We start from the raw sequence: 20,532 nt of genomic DNA, 5'->3' as shown, positions 1-20,532 counted from the left end.
GTGACGTGTCAGATGTTGATTGGCTGGTTGACGAGTGACGTAAGACATTTGTGTAAATATTGGCAAATGATTTATTGAGAATATAAATTTACCGCAAACAATGTCAATGAGTTTAGAACCTGGCGTTTATTAAGAAAAACAAATTATTTACTATCGGATTCAATCTAAATATAAATTAAAACGCAAAACAAAACAATTTATAGAACGCCCTCACCATTATATGATGCACTCTGCGCTGATTATAATGAAAGAAATTAGACCAAATTAGGTCTGTGTGTAGTAGGATCACAGTCTGGGGTCTGGGAAGGTAATTTTGACAGATTTATCTGAGGCCACGCCTAATGTCTCCATGCTGGTGTTGTATTGGTAGGCAGCGCGGTGCACAGGAGCGCATTGGCTGTTGTGTTTTTTTCATAGGGGTCTCAAAACTACACCGAGATTTGGAATATTACGTTACAGTCCGGCTGGAAAATGGCGACTGTCATTCATAATCCATTAAAATCGTAAGTACATTCCTTTTGTGTAATTTTACCGTGGTGGTCTGTTTGATTTTGCCAATGCGAATCAAGTACACGTGGAGTTGAACGCGCTTTTGGATGAGAAACACTAATCAAACACCTTTCAGTTGCGCTTGGACACTGTATCTTCAGGTATCGCCACCCTTTCGCTGTTGTTTAGTAATGTAATTAAAGCGCTGGAAGCGCGCACGCCGTGCAGGGAAAACATCTCCATCTCCGCGCGTAAAATCGCCACATCCACGTTTGTGCGTTCTGGGTTTCGCTCATCCAGAAAAGTTGTCAACAATCTTATTTCTGGAATGCGCCTGATAGAAGTTCGCACGCGGGGCTCTTTGTCGGTTTTGACCCCGTCGATTTGCATGGACGTTTTCATGCAAGCGGTGCCACAAAGCGCGCATTGAGCGCGCGCTGCTGCGCGTCTGTCAGATTCATATATACAATGCACAGCGGGTTATTGTGTGTTGGGTTATAGAATCATCTCCCGTTTATGCAAATAGGTGTAACGTATGGATACATTTCTACTTTAAATGTGTACTATATTGGTGACTGAGCTGTAAGATCGATACATAAATACCCAGTTACGTAGCTTCTTTACAGCTTTTAATGCAGCAGTGTGATCTAAACAGAATATTGGTGGGATTACTTGGTTAAACTTTTATTCCAGAACATATTTCTGGATGTTTGTTTGTTTTCATGCTGCTGACAGCAGCTTTTATCTCTGGCTGTGTGAAATGGACCACACAGTTATTCAAGGAATGGACTGCGCAAAATGCCATGCTTTTATTATGAGGATATTCATCTTACGCATCAGACTGACAAATAAGGCAAATAGCACTTGATTTGTCGAATTGCTATGATTTGCAGTCTGTTTCTCTCTCTCTCTGTACAGTTCATGTATTATTTAAGCTCACATCGAGCGCTGTCATCAGCAGAGCAGTCATGATATTGACTTTCGTGATTAGAAACAGTGCTTCAGCATTAAAATTTAGAGGTTTTCCTTCAGTCCACAGTGTATTAAATCCCCTATTTTGTGAAAATCTTTGTTGATTGCAAAAAAAAAATGTAACTGTACAACTGCACTTGATGGGGAAAGGGATTTAAGCTGCTGCATATCAAAACAGATTAGACTGGAGAGAATGTAGGTGTATGTGTTTTGCCTTTGTGTGTCCACTGTGCATGTAGAGCAGCAGATTATGAGTGTCCCAGTATTTTTCCCGGGTCCATCTGTTAAGAGAGAGGTGCATATAAAGAAAAGCAGAGTGATGCTGGGGCAGAGGGAGGGATAGAAGGAGTCCCATCTGCCCTTCACGTGCAGCAGGGGCTTTCTCAGTCAGGCCCCCCTCTCATATCTACAGAAAGAGAAAACAATGTGCATGTGTGTCAACTGAATGCAAAGACCCCACTCTCCAAAACAGGCATGAACCCAGAGCAAAAAGAAAGAAAGAGCGAGAGAGGACTGTAATGAAAACTGTATGATAAAATTCTGTAGGAATGCAAGAGCCAATATCATGTAACAGATGACTTGCAGCCATGGGAATAAGTGTTGTGGTTTACTTTCCACTCGGCTCAGTGGTTTGAATCCACTTTGTTTGAAACAATGGGCCTGACTTCTCATCTGTCCTCAGGATGTGGCCGGTAAATCATATGCACTCAATAAGGACATGGTAATAATCTAACCCTTGCTCTGCTGCCAGTGCTCATGCTCTGAAAGATGAATTATAACCATCAGCACCTGGCAGCAAGTACGCTTTGCTTTCTGAACCGCTTCCAGGGATATTTACTTGAATGATTTAAAACTCTCATTTTTACAAAGACTTCTTTGTGATTGAAACCCGGGAGGCCTTGTGGGACGGGACTTAATGAGAGGCTGACATGAGAGGTATTCAAATAAGCGTTGCAATTCGTATGCAGAGATGTGCATAATATGTTACACACCCACTTGTCCTTCTTTCTTATCATTAGGTAAATAATGAATAATGAGAATAATGAATATGAGAGCTCAGGTGGGAAGTGGTTTGCTTGTGTTTGCACAAGGATCAAGAAGACGTGGGCTGAGATTACGGGGAATGTAAAGGAGATGTGGAGAAAGAAGGAGGGGGGGTTGCTATTGATGTATTTGAGGTTGTGTGTTTCAATCATGTGTTTTGTTGCAGACGTGCGTAGACGTGCACCCCTCCCCCAGTTTGTGTGTCAGTGAGCGTGAGTGAATGATGGAAGTGGGTTGAGGGGGGGGGGGGGGGGGGCGGCGAAGGAGGAGTGTCTGTCTGGCTGCTTCTAGGCCGACTGCATACGTTTATGCTCCAGCCTCGGCACAGCAGCGAACCCTGGCCTTTGTCTGTCTCAGCTCGAAGAATGGGAATGTCCGGGAATGGTTTCCAGGCATGGGGAATTAAATGGCCGGGAACGTTTTTTTTTTTTTTTTTTTCAACAGAAAGCTCCATGCAGGGATCAATCTTATTTTCCATTCTGCACATGCAAGTGGCACAGTGTTCTGCTTACTGATGCTGATGTGCACTCCTTGCATTTGGCACATAGATAGCAAGGCATATATAGCATCATCTATAAAACATGATCTTTTGGAGGGGTTTTTTTTTTCTTTTTTGCTGTTCTTTACTGACTTGAAATGAGTTATTGCCTAGCCCCCGGTCTGCAGTTTTTCCTCCTTCACCCCCCCCCCCCCCCCCCCCCCCCCCCCAGTCCATGGTTCAACAACAGCAAGAGCATCTGAATCAGGGTTTCCCCTCTTGCAACACCCTTTCCTCTTCAGCTCACGCTCTGCCTCTCTCCTTCCCCCCTTGTCTTTTGGGCTGCACTCTGCACCTTTCACTTTTACACCCTTTGTGTGTCTGTTTGTGCACATACAAGGGTGCGTGTGCGGGTGCGCCCGTGCGTACACACACCCGTGTGTTTGAGAGAAAATGAGTGTGACAGGGTTTGAAAGGGAACACGTGTGCCCCAGGACATATCGAACCCCCCCCCCCCCTTATCTCCGCTGCCCTCCCATTCTGCCTCCTGGGCCCCTCCTCCTCCTCCTCCTCCTCCTCCTCCTCCTCCTCCTCCTTCTCCGTCTAACCCCGCTCTGCTTCATGCTCTGCCTACAAAGTGCCACAAGACACCGATCAGTACCCACACGCTGTTACCCTTCCCCGCGCTTCCTCTCAGGCCCCTTTCTTAATCCGAGCCAAAGCCGAGCAGCATCTCTCTTTTCAATCTTACGTCAAATATCTGATTAAACCCCATAATTCTCTGACACTGAGTTTCCTTCAGAGATGTATGTATTTGCAGTTGGCTTATCTACAGAAAAAGAAAAAAAAAAATCAGTGGGAAGTCCTGCACGTCCTCCTGATTGCTACTTGGAGAAAGACCGACTTGTTTATACTGTTTTCCATTACTTGGTGCTCAGTGGTCTCAATGAGGTCATGCAGTCAACATCAAAACAGGCAGTCGAACTGTTGCAGTTAATATGTAGACTCCAGGAAACTCTTCTCAATTCGATATGAACTGTATATTTCTGCAACAACCTCATGGTTTAACGTTCTCGTCTCAAAGCGAAGGCTCTCCAGTTTTCGTCCAGCTTTTTGTGTGGATTTTGTGTGTTTTCCCAGTGTGCATTGAGTTTTCTCCAGGTACTTCACTCACCAAATATTGAATAGAATTTACTACAATATGCTGATATGATTTGTATTTTAAGAGCATTCCACTGTATTGCACAAAATGTTTAAACTGAACAATGATTTGAAATACATTATTGAGCCCTTATGTTTAAAAAAAGACAGGAAAGGAGAAAGTGCACCGTGTACAGTGTCTCAAAACGCTTCATGATAGTTTTACCATGTGGTGTTATATTTTTTTACTGTGGAAAAGTGCCAGTAATTGCAGCAACAGAGTAAAATGTAACACTGACTTAGTTATGCTCCACACTCACTAACCCCGGAGTCTGCACACATGCATGCGAACATGCCGGCCCCCAGACACACACTCAGTCTGTACTGAAAGCCAAGTTATTCCAATTAGTGGCATCACTTTGTGGTAGACCATATGAGACTAAATTACACGTTGGGTTTCTGTGCACCTAAAACATTGTGGTTCATTTCCATGTAGCAGGTATAATCCAATTTGAATTCCTAAAACACTCACCATATTAACAGTTTGAACAGAGCCTAATTTAAAGGTTTCTCTTCTAAAATAATGTACAGGTTGTAGAGTCCCTGCTTTTATTTGTGGTTGTGTAGTTTGTGCATCTGCGAGGCAAATTGTGGCAAGTGGTGTTTATGCATTAGATGCTGGATTTTTGCCGATCTATTCTTTTATCTGAGTTTTTTTCCTGTGAGACAGAATATCTTTACATGATTTGTGTGTTGCTTTATACGTCCCGTGGCAGAGTGTGTTTAATATCCGATGAACTTCCTGTGATGTTCTCAGAAGAGGCCTCACCTCTGCATTTAGCTGATAAAGAAAAATGAGAAAAACATGTGTTTTTCAGATGAGGAGGACATAACAGACAGGGATTTTCTTTTATCTGGTTTTATTTAACACAAAGAATACAAATAAACATGATGGAGGTGGCTTGTGTGAGGAAGAGGAGACCGAGAGAGGAGGCAGGAGATGACTGATCGGCTTCAGAAAGGGTAAAATGCCTAAAGACCGCCTGTCAGCAAAAAAAGTCTCAGACAGGAACTGAATATGACATTATGATCGCTTTGTTGTGATAAACAATCACACAAACAAAGAAAAGTGTTGATTCTGTATGTCTGAGAAGACATTACTTTTGGAAAGTTTATGCTTGAAAAAGGACTGAAATAATTTTGGTCAGTTGTCTTGAACCTGTTTCTCTTGTCAAAATTAACTTTTTTAGGCCGCAAAGAAAAAAGATAGAGTTGAGAGATTTAAAATAATGCTGATTTATGCTTCTACTTGTGGGCCCTATTAGTGATGAATTATTCTCCTGGGTGAAGAGGAAGAAGACGGGCTGTGAATCACACAGTGTGGACCTGATGGGTTATGGATTCATCATATAATGATGAACTTAATGTAAGCTTGAATATTCATGATGTTTTTTTTTAGACTAGATGGAAGTACTTCAAGTTCAAAGCAAATGAAGTTGTCCTTTTCAGCTGGTGAATGGGGTTTTCTTTTAATAAATGATTCATGGACACCTGCTTGAGTAGTAAAATAAACAGGGTAAAGCGGTGGGACTGAAATGCAGAGAAGGGCCTGTCCTTCCCTCATCTCCTCTCCCCTCTTTTTAACCAACACTTAGCCCATCAGAGCTTCTGTGTTTTGCGCTCCACAGATTAACAATTGTACACAAAGCTTCTCTGTATTCGTATGGGAGCAATTCAGACAAATCATAGTGGTACACACACACACACACACACACACACACACACACACACACACACACGCACACACACGGCAACTGCAGATTCCATCAGTATCCAGGAAGCTGTTGTCCAACAGGAATGCGTTCCCCTTGCCCGACTTGCAACGCTCAACTTATGTAAGCTCCATCAATGGGATCAGAAGTACAGTCAACTAATGGGTCCAAACGGGAGCGCAGCACCGTTTCCTATGGTCGCCTCCGTGGCTTTGTCGGTGCTGAAGACTCTCTCGCCATGCTCCGATGGTCTTCCAGACACTCGTGCCAACTGTTCCTTTACTCTCACATAATGAATATTGTGCACGGACAAATGCACGGCAAACAGGCATGCACAAACACGCACTTATGTAAGAGTTTATGAAGCCGCCCGGGGACGTTACGCAGACGCTTTGTTGTTGGAAATGGGACAGACGCATACATGCGATACAGGATGACACAGGGACGGGAAGAAAATGAGGGAAGAAGGATGAGGACAAATGCCCGCAGATCTGCACACGCACACATGTACGTGCACACACACTCCAGTCCAGCCAACAGATAGTGACAGCAGAGATGGGACTCTACCTCTGGGAATGTGAGTTACGTGACAGGAAGTCTCTTCTGGAGATTCAGTTTTGGCCGGATTAATGCGACTCCTGGTCTGTGAAAACACGCGTTGCCGAAAAGCACCAGCTGCATTCTTCATTTCTGTGGGTCTCCCGGCGGAGACCTCGGCTCGCACCGCCACATGCGTTTAAGCCCAGACGTCATACATGTGGCCCTAAAGGTGCACACGGAGGCAGGAGTTACTGCTGCCGTTGCAGCTGAGTTCTAACCGCCGTGAGGATTGGAAAGCCAGGTTGTATATCACAGAATAAAATGCCTTTAAATGTTTGTTTTTTAATCCAGATGCTGTGACTTTCAGGAATCACATCTGGTTGTCGTTTCATTTGAAGAGGTGACCCTCTCTGACATCAGTCTGCAGTCGTTTGTGCTCGAGTGTACAACAGAATAAAGCTGCAGAGTCTAGAAAATGATGGCTATTATGCTTTATATGACTAATCACGCAAATTACTGGGGGATAGAAGCACTCATTAATGTGTAAAATGTACATGTTGATTGTACCCTTGGTGTTTTTATCTTTCAATGACTCCTCAGAGGGAGTTTCATTCATTTCCAAATGTTGTATTGAGCCCCGTTTAAGAGTTAACTTACAATCCTGAGTAAGAGTCGAGCTATCAGGTGAGTCTGAGAACAGAGAAAACCACCGAAGTCTTGAAATGTAAAGCAGCTGTCAGACGGAGAACTTAAACTCCTGTCTATAGTTTCCCTTTCTATTCATCTTATTCATTGTTATATTTCATTCTTCATGCCTCTCCTCTTATGTAACCCTCCACCCCTTTCCCTCCTCCTCCCCGTACCTGTCTCACCTCCCCCTCCCCTCCCCCCCAAACACTTATAATACTTCATCCACTCTCCGCTCCCTCCGTCTCCAAACACTGCACATCTTTGTGAGATTCAGTGTGACCAGAGTGCTGGTCTTTGTCCAGCTTGGCATTCTTTACATATCTGTGCAGAGTATCTGCAGACCGCCCGGCCGGGGGGGAGAGCGACGGCTGACGGGCCGGGAGACACATAAACAGAGCAGGAGACGTTATCCTGCGGCTCTGGAGGAACTGTGGCCCTTCTGGTGTCATTTAAAAAGAAGTAAAGCATGTTTGACCTCTTCGTCACTGAAACATTCCTCCGCGAGAAGAAAGCCTCCTTTAAAATGTGGCTCCTTTGCCAAGGCTTTTAATCTTCTGTAAAAGTGAGCTAATCCGGGTTTGTTTTGACGGCTTCTAACGATCTAAGCTGCAAAACCCCTGCCTCCAGTCCAGACCGAGGCCGCTGAGATTATCGATGGCTCGCCTCCTGATTTATGCCGCCTTGTCGGTTGGCAGTGTGTGTGTTTGTGTGTGTGTGCGTCTGTGTGCCTGCGCCCATCGATCAGTTTGATAGGATGAAGCAATTCTCCGATTCGCAGGATTCATCATCGTTTCCTGTAGGCTTGCCCACATTGTTCTCATCTTGTGTTGGCATTTCTCTTTAGCTCCTCAGCTTTCATGCTGCTTTTGATTTATGCAGCGGTTGCCAGATGATCGGGGGCCAGAACGTGGAGAGTTTGCGTTTTACTGAGTGCAAGATGGTTTCCCTTCCTCTACCTGTGCTCAGGCTCGGCGATCAGTTCTACAAGGAGGCCATCGAACACTGCCGGAACTACAATGCCCGGCTCTGCGCCGAACGCAGCGTGCGCATGCCCTTCCTGGACTCGCAGACCGGCGTGGCACAGAACAACTGCTACATCTGGATGGAGAAGCGCCACCGTCAGCCAGGTGAGGAAGACCGCAGAGGCTGAGAAGCATCAGTAACACAAAGAAAACACACATCTGCGTTTTAAGAGTCGATGGCTCTTTACATTCTGCCTCATCCTTCGCCATAAGTGGGGAAGACTGTTTTTTTTTTCAGTTCTTTTGGATTATAACATTTTCTCTTTGACATTTTGTGGGCAGATGAGAGGCTGTGCTGCTCTGAGCGTCTGTGGCAAGCTGCTGGAGCATTTATTCCATATCCTTAAATGCTGAAACGGCTTCTCACGAGCCTCCAGCGTCTGCTCTGCGTTTGCCAGTGCAGTGGAGCAAGGCAACAAAGTACCATTGTTTTCTGTGCCGAGTTCCAGTCACTTTAAATACTTAATGAACAATTAAACGAGACATTTTCATGAATTTACTTGGAAAAAAAACCCCTGTTTGTGTCGGACAGTATGTGAAAAGAGGACATGTCAGGGGAAAGAGAGCGTTTAGTCAACATACTGCTTCCCAACCTCGAAGTTAGCATCGCCTTGGTTCCTTTGACATGTTTTTTCATTGGATTTATTTTATATAAAAATGCTGGCGTGTTTTATCCTTTCTGCTAGCTGAAGAGCAATTTCAGGATTATTAAAAGTCAGGAACTGCTCCGTTTCTGAAACGCTGCTGTAGGTGGAAACAACAGAAAGATGTGGTTAAAAAAATGAATAAAGCAAAACAAACACGACATAATTGCAGCTCGTAAAAACTGGAATTGCAAATCCCAATGCACAAAGCAATTAACATCACGCGCTCAGGTGTTTATTTATTCATTGCACATCAAATTGTGATCCTCAACATATTGCGTCTCACAGGTTTAACTGATATCACGTGGTTCTGTTACTGAGTCCTTAATGAACATACATGTTATTATTAGAAGCAGCGAGACGCGCAATAATGAAAATCACATCAGTTTATGAACAGAGGGGCAAAACTTTTCATTATGCCTCTAATTTTAGCCGGTTCGCCACTTCCTTTGACAAGGGCCTCCGCTGTCAGTCGTTGCAACTTCCACTGTAAATGTGGCAGCTTTTTCAGCCAGATGCTCTTCCTGCCGCAACTGGAATTCAAACTGTGGTCGGCCACAATCTGACAAGGTTGACAAGGTCAAGAAATAACCCAATGCACTGCGAGGAGGGGCGATTATCAGCCACTCTGAATTTCACTAAGTGACGTCTTGTATAAACTGCTGGTTGAAAAATATTTAGTGGTTTTATAGAAGTTGTTCAACTGAGCCTGGTGGGAAATCAGAGTTGACTCCAGAAAGCCACCTTGTGATATGTTATTATATGCACTTCGTGGACCAGAGAGTGGTATTGATAGTAAAAATCAAAAAGTAAAAAACAGTTTAGAATATTGTTGCCAGCATACATTAAGGTATGAAGGACAAATTCTCTGAATCTCCTTCCTCAATAACAAAAAAATCCCGTCATCCCTTCCTCTGGATGTTTTATGAGCTCCCACTTGCTGATTTATCCTGAAACAGGCAGTCAGAATGCGTTATGCACATCTGGTTTGTCTGTACAGCCGGAGGGAACAATCCGCTCTTTACCGAGAGCCGGACACAAATAGCCTGCGCTCCATCTTGTATGCAAAGCCCTTCAGGCCACACCCTATACTTTGTGGCAGACCTAGCACACATTATATGCATTTATTCTGGGCTTATCCCTGCCCCCTCCCTGTTTAGATTTTTTTTTCTCTCTCTCTCTCTGCTCATGCAGACATAAAAACTGTCCTTTCCCCTCATCTCTGTCTTCTAATGATGGAGTATGATTAAAGGCCACAGCACACGTTAAACAAAGTCAATGTATGCTTTGTTTGTGGTTTGTTAAATAATCACCATGCATGGTTGATAAAAATCTTCGTGTGTTGTGTTATACACACCTGCGTGTGTGTCCAGGTCAGGCAGCAGGACAGATGTATACCTACCCTGCTCGATGCTGGAGGAAGAAGAGGCGACTCCACCCTCCCCTGGATCCACAGCTCCGCCTGTGCGAGCTTCGCCTCGGTGAGACAAGCAACACACACACACACACACACATGCAGAAAAGCATCTCAATCACAGCGGACACAGCAGTACCGATCCACAGTTGCACATTAAAAGTCACTGCAGCCACTGCATGTTGTTGTTTTAGGGTTAAGTTTCCAGCTGCGACCCTGATCTATGTATTTTGTTTGGGACTGTTGTGGAGCCGAAACGCTCGCTATCTGGCCATCTGGCTCTGGTTAGCCAGTCGCTCTCGCCAGGTCTCCAGGTTCATTCTCCTCCTTGAATCAATGCCCCTTCTCACTGTTCTGTGGCTGTAGAGACGCACGCACACACACACACACACACACACGTACACATGACTCTTGCTCCCCGCTGCAGCAGGAGCACCCTGACTGGGCCTCTATAATCATTTGTCCATGAGGCATTACAATGTAAGTGAGTCTTATGAGGTGGAAGTGTGTGTGTGTTTTTTTATGTGCATCCATGCACGCATACAGTATGTGTGTTGGGGGGGGGGGGGGGGGGGTTTTGGGAAGGAATGCCCCAGGAACCCGATAACGGGTGGAAGTAAAGGCCGGTCTTTGTTTCTGCTTTTCGACTCCATTGTTTCCTTTTCGCTGTCTTCCAGATGTAATATAATACTGCAGAGTTTTCCTGCTCAGACAGATTCTGCTTTAAGCAGAGGGGACGGGGTCTCTGGAAAAATAAGCAACGGAACAACCATTCAGTCTACTGAACAACGTGAAGGGGTAAAATAAAAATCGAGAGCTGCACTAAAGTTGAAAAGGCTGAAAGCAAAAGAGAAAAACTCCTCAACTTTGTTTTTCAGACACCCAATTGTGCAGTTTGGCCTAGATATCTATCAAAACATGACAGAGGAATGTAAATTCTGCCCTCCCTGGCTTCAGCAAATGCTTTATGTTTATTTAATGCTTCCTGAAAAGAGAGGATTGTCTCCGTGTGGATACATGCAGGCCGTGCCACAAGGTTACACCGAAAGAATCTTTAATTCCTTGTTTTCAGATCCCTCTCTCACTTTTTTGTTTTCTCCATGCTCCAGTTCACTTCAGAATCTGCTTCTATGAAGCCATTTTGCTTTAGTCAGTTTGTTAAATCTGCTTGTTTTGCAACGCATGTTTAAAAAGTCATCTAACTTTGCTCTTGTTGAACAAGTAGGAGGTAAAAGACTCACAATAAACATATTCTGAAAATAATTAATAAGGAGCTTAGTCATGATTCTACATTTAAATATGAAGAAAAAGTTGTTTCTCTCAGAGGTGAACTTTCAAACTACAGATTCTTAGCTTAAATGTGAGTTATTATTGTGAATATTAAACCCTAAACTGAGAAGATTCATCCTGCTCTCTAGGCTTTATCCAAAAGGCAGGTTTTAAGTCTGATCTTCAAAGTAAAAAACCATGTTCGACCTGTAAATTGAAAGGAGGAGCTGGTTCCTTATGAAAGGAGCTTGATAGCTGAAAGCTCCAATAAGCAGCACTTCGACACAACAATGAGACAAACATCTCCTGGTTTGGTAACGGCGTGGTTGTTATAAGCTTAAAAGAAGAATTTTAAAGTCTAGACTTGAGGAACAAAGAAGAGAAATCGATATGAGAGAAACACTCTGCTCATGTGAAAAAAAAGAAAAGAAAAAAACAGCGACCTGCTAGATGAAAACTCCAAGTCGGTTCAGATCAATAGGGTTTGCATAAGCGCTGGCGTTCCTTTATAAGAAGCTTTTTTTGCTGATGGAGGTAAAACAACAAAAAAAAAACCCTGTCAAAGAAAACATGAGGCGTCTCACGGGCATGAAAGGAAAGGATACAAAGAGGAGCAAAGGAAATCAAGGTGGGATTCAGTGTACGGAGCAAAAAGACTGACAAGGCGCAGAAGTCAAACCCACAAAGAAATGAGAGGAGGAGGAGGAGGAGGAAGATGCTGCTCTGCATTCAGTCAGCTTCCTCTGTTGTCTGCAGACGTGCCGCCGCTCGCTGCCTCTCTTATCTCATCTGCGCCTTCATTGTGTTTTCATCCTGGTATTAGAGTTCAAAGGGGAGCGAGGAGAGTCGGTGCTGCAGCGAGTTCATCTCCACGGAAATGAAAAGAGCGTAAAAGAAGTATGAAGCCGACAGGAAAGAAAGCAAAATGACAAGTCAAAAAATTAAACAAAAATATATGAATCTAAAAGTATATAACGCTGCACACCTGACATGTTTGCTTCAGGTTGACGTTGAGTCTGTTTTTTTTTTCCCACTTTACAGTTTTTCCAAAACGGCCATGGAGGGGAAACATTTATACAATGTCCACACTGTTACTGATAACTTGGCTCTGCGTTGCCTGCTTTGGCAGAGTGGAATTATGGTAATTATGTCTAAATTACTGAGCCGCTCGCAAGAAACCGAGCCTCGGGAAAGTGCTTTCTAGATAGAATAACTGCAAAAAGCCGTACGCTCAGAGCTTTAGCAGTAAAAGTGGACTGAACTGTTACGAGCCTGGGCCTGACGCGGAATCGCCACTTCCCGCCTCTTTGTTTTCTGCAGGGTTTTAAAATCACGTGTTTTATTTATGAGGTAGCATTTAAGCATTTTAGCATGGACATGCGTGTTGAATTCACTCTGTCAGCAGCAGGATGACACACAAAACGGCATGGAAAGTAGAGCAGCTCGATTAAAAAATAATGCAGAGTCATATAAATATTTCGACACGAGGTCTGGGCGTGATTGTGGCTCATGCAGGACACGTCTTCACATTTCTGAAGTGTATGAAAGAACAACTTCTTCCCAGCTTGGTGTCGGTCTGAAAACGGTGAAGCTGAACGATTTCCTGAAACGGACGTTTTTATGAAGAAAAGCTGTGAATCCACAGTTCGTAACACACTCGGCTGGCGATGCGATGCAGATACACACACCTCAATCGCTCTTTTCTGTTACTTTCTCCTGTTTCCTCTCTTTAGAAGCAGAGCTGGCCCCCAAGCGCGAGGGACCGCCGGGGGAGGCCACGGCCTTGGAGGCCCTCCTGAGGGGCGACAGTCTGCTGGAGAAAAAAAACAGCATCACGAAGGAAGAGGAGACGTTGCTGGAAATACAGGTATACGAGCAAATCAGCTTTATCGAAACGATCTCACAAAAACAGTATTTTTTTCACTGTTTTTTTAAAGCCGAACTTGTTGAAAAGTTGCACAGCTGCAACATTCAAAATCAAAGTGGCTCTTTTTGGAAATGTCTTCAGAATGCACAGGCCTCTGTCTTCAGGGTAAATGCAACATTTTTGAAATAACTAGTACTGTACACGGGCGATATGTTTCTGTCAATAGTGTCAGTCTAATCCAAGCCCAGAATTGAGCCTTAGAGATTCCTACTGTGAGGCAAGCGTGTCAGCCACTCCATCACCGCTCCGCCTGACACCTTCACATAATTCTATTTTTCTGCAGAGAGTCCTGGAGGCAGAAGAAAACGGGGACAGCTACCACGACGACGACGATTTTGAAATAGACACTCCGAAGAGAAAGAACAGAAACAGAGGCAAAGTGAGTGTCAAACACTAAAGCTGGTGCTTATATATATTTTTTATATGATAGAGGAAAAAAAATCTATTGAAAATAATTGATTAAAGTATGATTTCAGACATATTATCTGCTGTGTTTGCTTCCAGAACAGAGGATCAAGTCGCAGAAGGACAGAGCCTGCGAACACGGACGACCAGGATAAACCTTACGTCTGTGACAGTAAGGAAAAACTAAATTTGCTCCGTTTACAGCGCCATCCTGTGATCGGCGCCATTAGTTTGTACGTTACCTGCTTTTCCTGAAAGCGACAGAGCTCCTTAGTTTTAACGGTTAGGGGAGGATAAAGTGTTTTCCCTTCATCTTCTGGTGACAGCCCTCTCTCTGTCTGTTCCTCTGCAGTCCTCTGCAGCATGAAGAAAAAGAGTTTGCTGTTATCTCAGCCCTGACTAGCATGCCACTTATGTACCTGGACAGAGTCCAGGAAAGAATGGATTGCCATGGGGATGTGATAGAGACGCTACTATATGACCGAGCCGCCAAACAAACCGATCTCATCCTCATTTTTGTGTCTTGATCTGTCTTTTCCGTTATTGTTTTGCTTTTTGTGTCTCCTCTGTTCCAGATAGATACAAACAAAAGTTTAACTCAAAAAAGGCTGAAGAAGGTATCTGCACCTGTCGCCATCTTGTCTTTTTATTTAGGGGGAAATACATCAAAAGGGGCGCCTGTTGTGGGAATGGCTGGCTGAATGCTAATTTCTTCGCACCGCTGCATTGCTTTACAAACGCTTTTACGCTAGTCCAGGCTGCTCCGACAAAAGCACTGCATGACACTAACGCTAACGCCGCGCGCCCCCATGCTTGCTCTCGTCGCAAAGCATGCGCCGGACGACGCTCGGGCGGCGGTTCAGCTGACGCGGCGGGGAGACGTGCATGTGGCGTGACTCTCATGGGTAGCCATTGCAGAAGTGTTCACACTGAGAGGGTCTGGGGAGTATAACTGGACGCATTTTGAATCGAAACAATGAGGCTAATGAAAAGCGACAGCTACAGGAGCGTGCTGGTGAGCTGCGAGATGAAGAACTTCTATAATGGCTACGGCTCCATGTGCTCACTGAAAAAACAAAATACTTAGATGAAACCTTGACAAGCCAGCGTGTCAGTAGGTAGTCAAAATAGTTTTGTCCAATCAAATGCCTGATTTTACATTCGCTGTGTGTCTCTTGTGTCATCTTTATCAGTTATATTTTAACTCATTCTCACTTCGCTGTCGGATTTGAAGGAGATTATTAAACCTACAGTCGTATTTTTGCTTCCCAACAAGAAAATCCATGATTCCTGTGTCACACTCCTGCTTGATTCTGATGGTACCTGTGCCGCTTTTTTTTATCTGTAGTCTGTGGAAAGCGCTACAAGAACCGGCCTGGCCTGAGCTACCACTACACCCACACCCACCTGGCGGAGGAGGAGGGCGAGGAAGAGAAGGAGACGGAGATGGCTCCGTCTCCTCCGCACAGCTCCGACAACCACAAACGTAAGACCTCTGCTGGAATTTAATCAAATCAATCAATTTGATATTATAATGCATAAAGTATTTATTTATTTATTTATTTGTACATGTTCATATTCTCGCTCGCAGCCCAGAAGGGCCCAGACGGCGCCATTATCCCCAACGACTACTGTGACTTCTGCCTGGGAGACCAGGACTCCAACAGGAAGACGGGGCAGGCCGAGGAGCTGGTGTCCTGCTCCGACTGCGGCCGCTCTGGTGAGTGCTCCGTCTGCTTTCCAGTCGAGAAGACACTTAGAAAAGACAATAAAATGGACGTGATCGTCGTATGTTTATTCGCTTTTCGACACCGGTCATTTGGATTGTCACGGCATAACTGAGTACATGAGTTTGCCAGCCAAATTAGTTGGCCCCACAATTGCATTATATTGAGTGTGTTGTGTGAAGTTGATGGAGAAGGGTGCAAATGTCACCAGACCTTAAACCTGTATTTCTGTCGACAAGGTAAGTGGGAATCTTACATCACGTTTGAGGTTTCCTCACAAACCTTATTGTAACAAGATTCTATTAAAAACAGATGGCAAAATCTGCTGGAATCACACTCTACTTTTTGTCTGCTATTCATCTCATTTTGTTTTTCTTTACTTCTTTTTCTCCACAGCCTTGTTTGTGTGTGTTCTTTGCTTTCTTGCGCTGTTTCTCTTTTTCTTTGTCAATTTTTTTTACCATGTTTCTGAAGTGGTTTATAAATGTAATGCAGTTTAGGATTTTGCATCACTCACAAAATAATCAAACAATTTTTTTCGGAGAGGATTCTTTGGAATTATCAAAAATTGTGCAGCATCTAAGACCTTTAAAGTCCTGATATGAGCCAAATGTGAAACTTACCCGTTGCTGTGTGTTCATGTCAGGTTATTTTTGGTGTTCAGTGAAGAAATCATCCAGCTTGCCTCAACGTCTTTTCAATGGGTTTTCAATGAGCCTCACAGATCGTCAGACTTCCAGAGTTTTCATGTGAATCTCTCAGGATCTGCTGCTTGCTTCCATCTTGCATGCTCCTCCATGTCTGCCTCGCCCATCCGTCAGGACTTCTGCTTTCAGACGACATGCCTTCACTCCTTTGTTACTCGGTTTCCATGCATCACCCTACGGCCCCTTTTCTTCTCCCAACACTTGCCCAGAAGACGCATCGCTGGGAAATCTCAGCAAGTCCGTTTTCTTGAATCCGCCGCAGTCCGATCACAGAGTGTTGGGTTGAGCGCGATGTTTTGGATTGACGTTTGTGGCCTGTGTCTGTGTTGCTCTGACGCTGATGTTTTCATGGTAGCTGGAAGAGGAGGAGTGAAGAAGGATGGGAGGAAGCCGAGCGCTCTTGAGGAGTTGTTCGGCAGCGCGTCCGACAGCGAGGCCTCCACGTTTCATGGCTTCGAAGACGCAGAGGCGGAAGACATTTGGTTGTCAGACGGCTGAAGACGGGGCGTCCTCACGGAGAGATTCTCTGATTAAAGGTTACGATTGAGGGAACAATGGAAAACTGAAGACTCGTCATGGACTCCAGAGACTCGTCCTGAAGACATTTCTGAAAAGTCAAGGGACTATTTTAAACCTCTGGAAGAGTTGTTTTTGTTTATACATGAAGCTTCTTCTGGGAAGATTTTTTTTTTCTCTTGGATACAGTGATTTATTCTTTTTATTGGATTCAAAAATTCTTATCTCAATAACAAACTGTAATATTCTGCTTGCATTAGATAATCAAGCTCACAGGAGAGATTATAGAAAATAAGAAGCAACTATCAAAACCTTTTCACAACAAATAAAGACGTAGCAGGGGAAGGGATGCACACGGACTCGTGAGTCACCCCAAAGACAGCAGGGAGATGAGAGGTAAGAGCCAGTCACCACCCCATCGCGCCTCGCTGTCTGTCTGGATGACTTTTATCTGTAGATGCTGACGAGAAGCGCTCATGGTGTCGCCTGCTGTCGGCGAACGTCAGTTAAAGTTAATCCGTTCAAACGGCCACAACCCGTTTCCTGTCCACAAGCAGCAGCTCGACCGTCTCACCGCATTAACTCTGCTCCACTGTCATTTGGTTTTTTTTTTGTTTTTTTTTTCACTCATTAGAGGCTGATCAGTGTCTTTGGCATCTTTCCAGACATGAATCGAGGATTGTGGTTCATTCACGGCTCATTGACTTCCCATTGACATCGACACTGTGATCACTATGGTGACAGCATTGTGTTGCTGTCGGACACACGAAATCCAACAAGTCGTAGATACTTTACCTCAATATACCAAGTTTATGTGTTGATACAGTTTTAGTTTTATTTGAAGTTAAACAAAATAGATCTTGACTGTTCTTGCATGATTTTCCCTTTTTCTTATTTGCTTATTTACTTTCTTTATGTGTGTGTGTGTGTGTGTGTGTGTGTGTGTGTGTGTGTGTCAGTTTGCCTATGCATATTGATGATTGTGTTTGAGATTTGGAAAAGCTCCACAGATTTGTGTGTGTATAATTCATGCTAGTTCTCACATTTGTATTTACACTGCAAAATCTTTCTGTTCAGTTAGATCAGTGTGTATCTGATACAATCCACACACTCCAAATATGTTTGAGACCAGTAGTTTCTCTCTCTCTTTCTCTCTTTCTCTCTGTCTCTCTCTCTCTCTCCTCACCTCCTGAGCTAAAAAGCCTTCATAACACTGAGTAGAACGATCGTTAGAAATGTCTTTGTGATGTTCAGTGTAACATGAAGCCTGGTTAGATCCTGGTTCAACAAAAAGTAGCTCACACAGACCGCAGAGTGTCTACCTGCGTGTCTGGAAGGGAAGGCAGAGACGTTTACAGGTGGTTGATGGCACACACACACACACACGAATCACACACACGAATCACACACACCAAACACATGTCAAAGCAGTATCATGCACGAATGGATGAAAATACACACCGTTCAGCTCTGAAGACTGGTGCAGGCGCCATACACCAACGAACATCCTCGCAGACACGCAAATGTCGTTGTGCACAAAGAAATATACATTTACATATACAAATTGAGACGCACGCACATGCATAGCTTGGTCCTTTGAAAAGGAGAAATTTGAATGCAGGGTGAAAAGGGTATTATTGGGGAATAAAGGATTCTTGTCAAGTGGTGATATTTATGAAAAAATAGTTCTTGAGAAAAAACAAAATGAGATTGCAGAGTTTTAATCTGCTGCAGTTAAATGATCATATTCCTTTCACACGTCTTGAAACCCGCTCTTTCTCCCTTTCCTTTGTTATCTCGTGCCGTCGCAGGACACCCGACCTGCCTGCAGTTCACAGACAACATGATGCAGGCGGTGAGGACGTACCAGTGGCAGTGCATCGAGTGCAAGTCCTGCAGCCTGTGTGGCACCTCGGAGAACGATGTACGTATCGGATAAGGAGGTCTCGTCCAATCATTATCATCCCCACAAACGTCAGTTCTCACTTTGGACTAGCGAAACCGGTTTGTTTTTTTGTTCGGTTTTCACACGCGAGCTTCTTCTTTGAGACTTTCACTGAGACTGAAAATAGACATCTGCATAGAACTCAGCAAAAACAAGCAAGCTAAACATAAAATGTTTGCAATGAATTCATATCTCGTTAATGCCTACAAAGTATAAAAAATAAGCCACAGAGTCAGTCTTTTGAACAGCTCTTGATTATAGGCTGTGAGTATTGTGATGAACTGTTTTTTCATGCTTTACCGAGTTGTTCAGGCACGTCTTAACAAACTCCTGCTTTTCTGCGCTTCTCCTGCAGGACCAGCTGCTGTTCTGCGACGACTGCGACAGAGGATACCACATGTACTGCCTGAAGCCGCCGATGACCCAGCCTCCCGAAGGTACCGCAGCACAGAGCCTCTCTCGGGGCTTTCACTAAACACCGCCGCAGCGATACTATACACACATGTCGCGCTCTGCATGCGTGAGGATGACTACAGACGAAGGCTATATATGGAAGAAGCACCGATTTGAGCCTCTGTCTTTCTCTCTGCAGGGAGCTGGAGCTGCCACTTGTGTCTGGACTTGTTGAAAGACAAAGCCTCGGCCTACGGAGAGGCCTAATAAAGCCCTGGAAAGACCTCCACACACACACACACACACACACATATATGTTTCTAACATTAACTCTCTGAGACCGTCAAACACTCACACACACACACGTTCAGCCATGCTCCAGTGCATTAGCAGGCTCAGGGCACAGACGTCCACTACCTCTCATGTCGCCACGCGGACACTCGACACATGCGGACGCCATCAGTGTGAAGTCTTGACGGCGAGTCAGCGAACAGCAGCTTTGCCATTATTCAGTCATTTCTCTACCTCACCATTTAGCGGACGGCAGAAAAAAAAAGAAAAAAAAAAAAAGCCAAAGCGAGACTGACGTCGGCCGACACTGTGTGATGCACGTCTTTGTTTTTGGACACACCCACGATTTTGAAGTTGCGTCGCTTTCTTTCTTGGGCTCTGGAAGGTTTCCCGTGAGGAGCAGCGAGCGAGTTTGACTGATGTTTGTTTGAGCTCCTGCTCCTGCTCCTCTCCCGTGTTTAGACCTTACAGTGACGTTCCTTGTTTTATATCTGGACAGACTCTTGTGTTTAGTTATGCCATCTCTCAAAGGTTTTGTCAAGCCCCATGAAATTTATAGAGGCTGTTACGGGGAAACGGGGCCATAAAGTCGGCCCGGCGATCAGTCCTTTTTGTAGCATGGTGAATTATGTCCTCCGTGCCGGTGTATTTTTCCATATCTCAGTCAGGATTGGGGTAGATCCTCTCATCTGGTCCACAATAATCCCCTCTGCTGAGTTACCTCACCAGCAGACCCGTCCAAAATACACTTAAAATAAATGTCTTCAAGTCAGACTCACACCTCTCGCTCTTTTCTCCAGGCAGAAACTGAAATCTTTAGCGTTTCTGTTTGTACATTTTGTTTCGACTCTATTCCTCCATTATATTTATTACATATCATTTTCTTATAACATGAAGTTGTAAATCGTTGTCTTTCTCTTTTCATTTCTTTTCTCAAAGTGTTTTTATTTGCTCCCCTTGTGTATCTGTCTAAAAACATCCCATCTTCTGACTTCTTCACAAGTCAAACCATAATCCTAATAATTCAGCTTGACAGTATGGCAAAAATGAAAAAGAAACACTTCTTCATGATTTTACTTGTCCAGTATTACCATCCACATTTATCAGTGCTGGAAAATCAGTGGTTCCCAAATATTGTGCCTAAATT

At 44.2% G+C, this 20,532-nt stretch overlaps 1 protein-coding gene across 2 annotated transcripts; it reads left to right on the top strand.

Annotated features, from left to right (window-relative positions):
- The first annotated feature begins 387 nt into the window (after positions 1 to 387).
- Positions 388 to 19,671, top strand: LOC115402130 (zinc finger protein DPF3). 2 transcript variants are annotated; one of them, XM_030110578.1, is made up of 12 exons: positions 388 to 503; positions 8,092 to 8,252; positions 10,165 to 10,272; positions 13,208 to 13,341; positions 13,685 to 13,780; positions 13,906 to 13,978; positions 14,382 to 14,423; positions 15,155 to 15,292; positions 15,398 to 15,526; positions 18,568 to 18,680; positions 19,057 to 19,138; positions 19,294 to 19,671. In XM_030110578.1, exons 1-12 carry the CDS (start codon positions 472 to 474, stop codon positions 19,359 to 19,361), a joined length of 1,176 nt encoding a protein of 391 aa, XP_029966438.1. In that variant the 5' UTR covers positions 388 to 471; the 3' UTR covers positions 19,362 to 19,671. The 2 variants fall into 2 exon arrangements, with proteins under 2 accessions (XP_029966438.1, XP_029966439.1); XM_030110579.1 differs by lacking the exon at positions 14,382 to 14,423.
- The last annotated feature ends 861 nt before the right edge of the window (positions 19,672 to 20,532 follow it).

Source organism: Salarias fasciatus, chromosome 15 (assembly GCF_902148845.1).
Source record: "Salarias fasciatus chromosome 15, fSalaFa1.1, whole genome shotgun sequence".
Lineage (NCBI taxonomy): Eukaryota > Metazoa > Chordata > Actinopteri > Blenniiformes > Blenniidae > Salarias > Salarias fasciatus.
The sequence above is the reverse complement of the archived record's forward strand: the minus strand, read 5'-3'. Positions and strand labels throughout refer to the sequence as shown.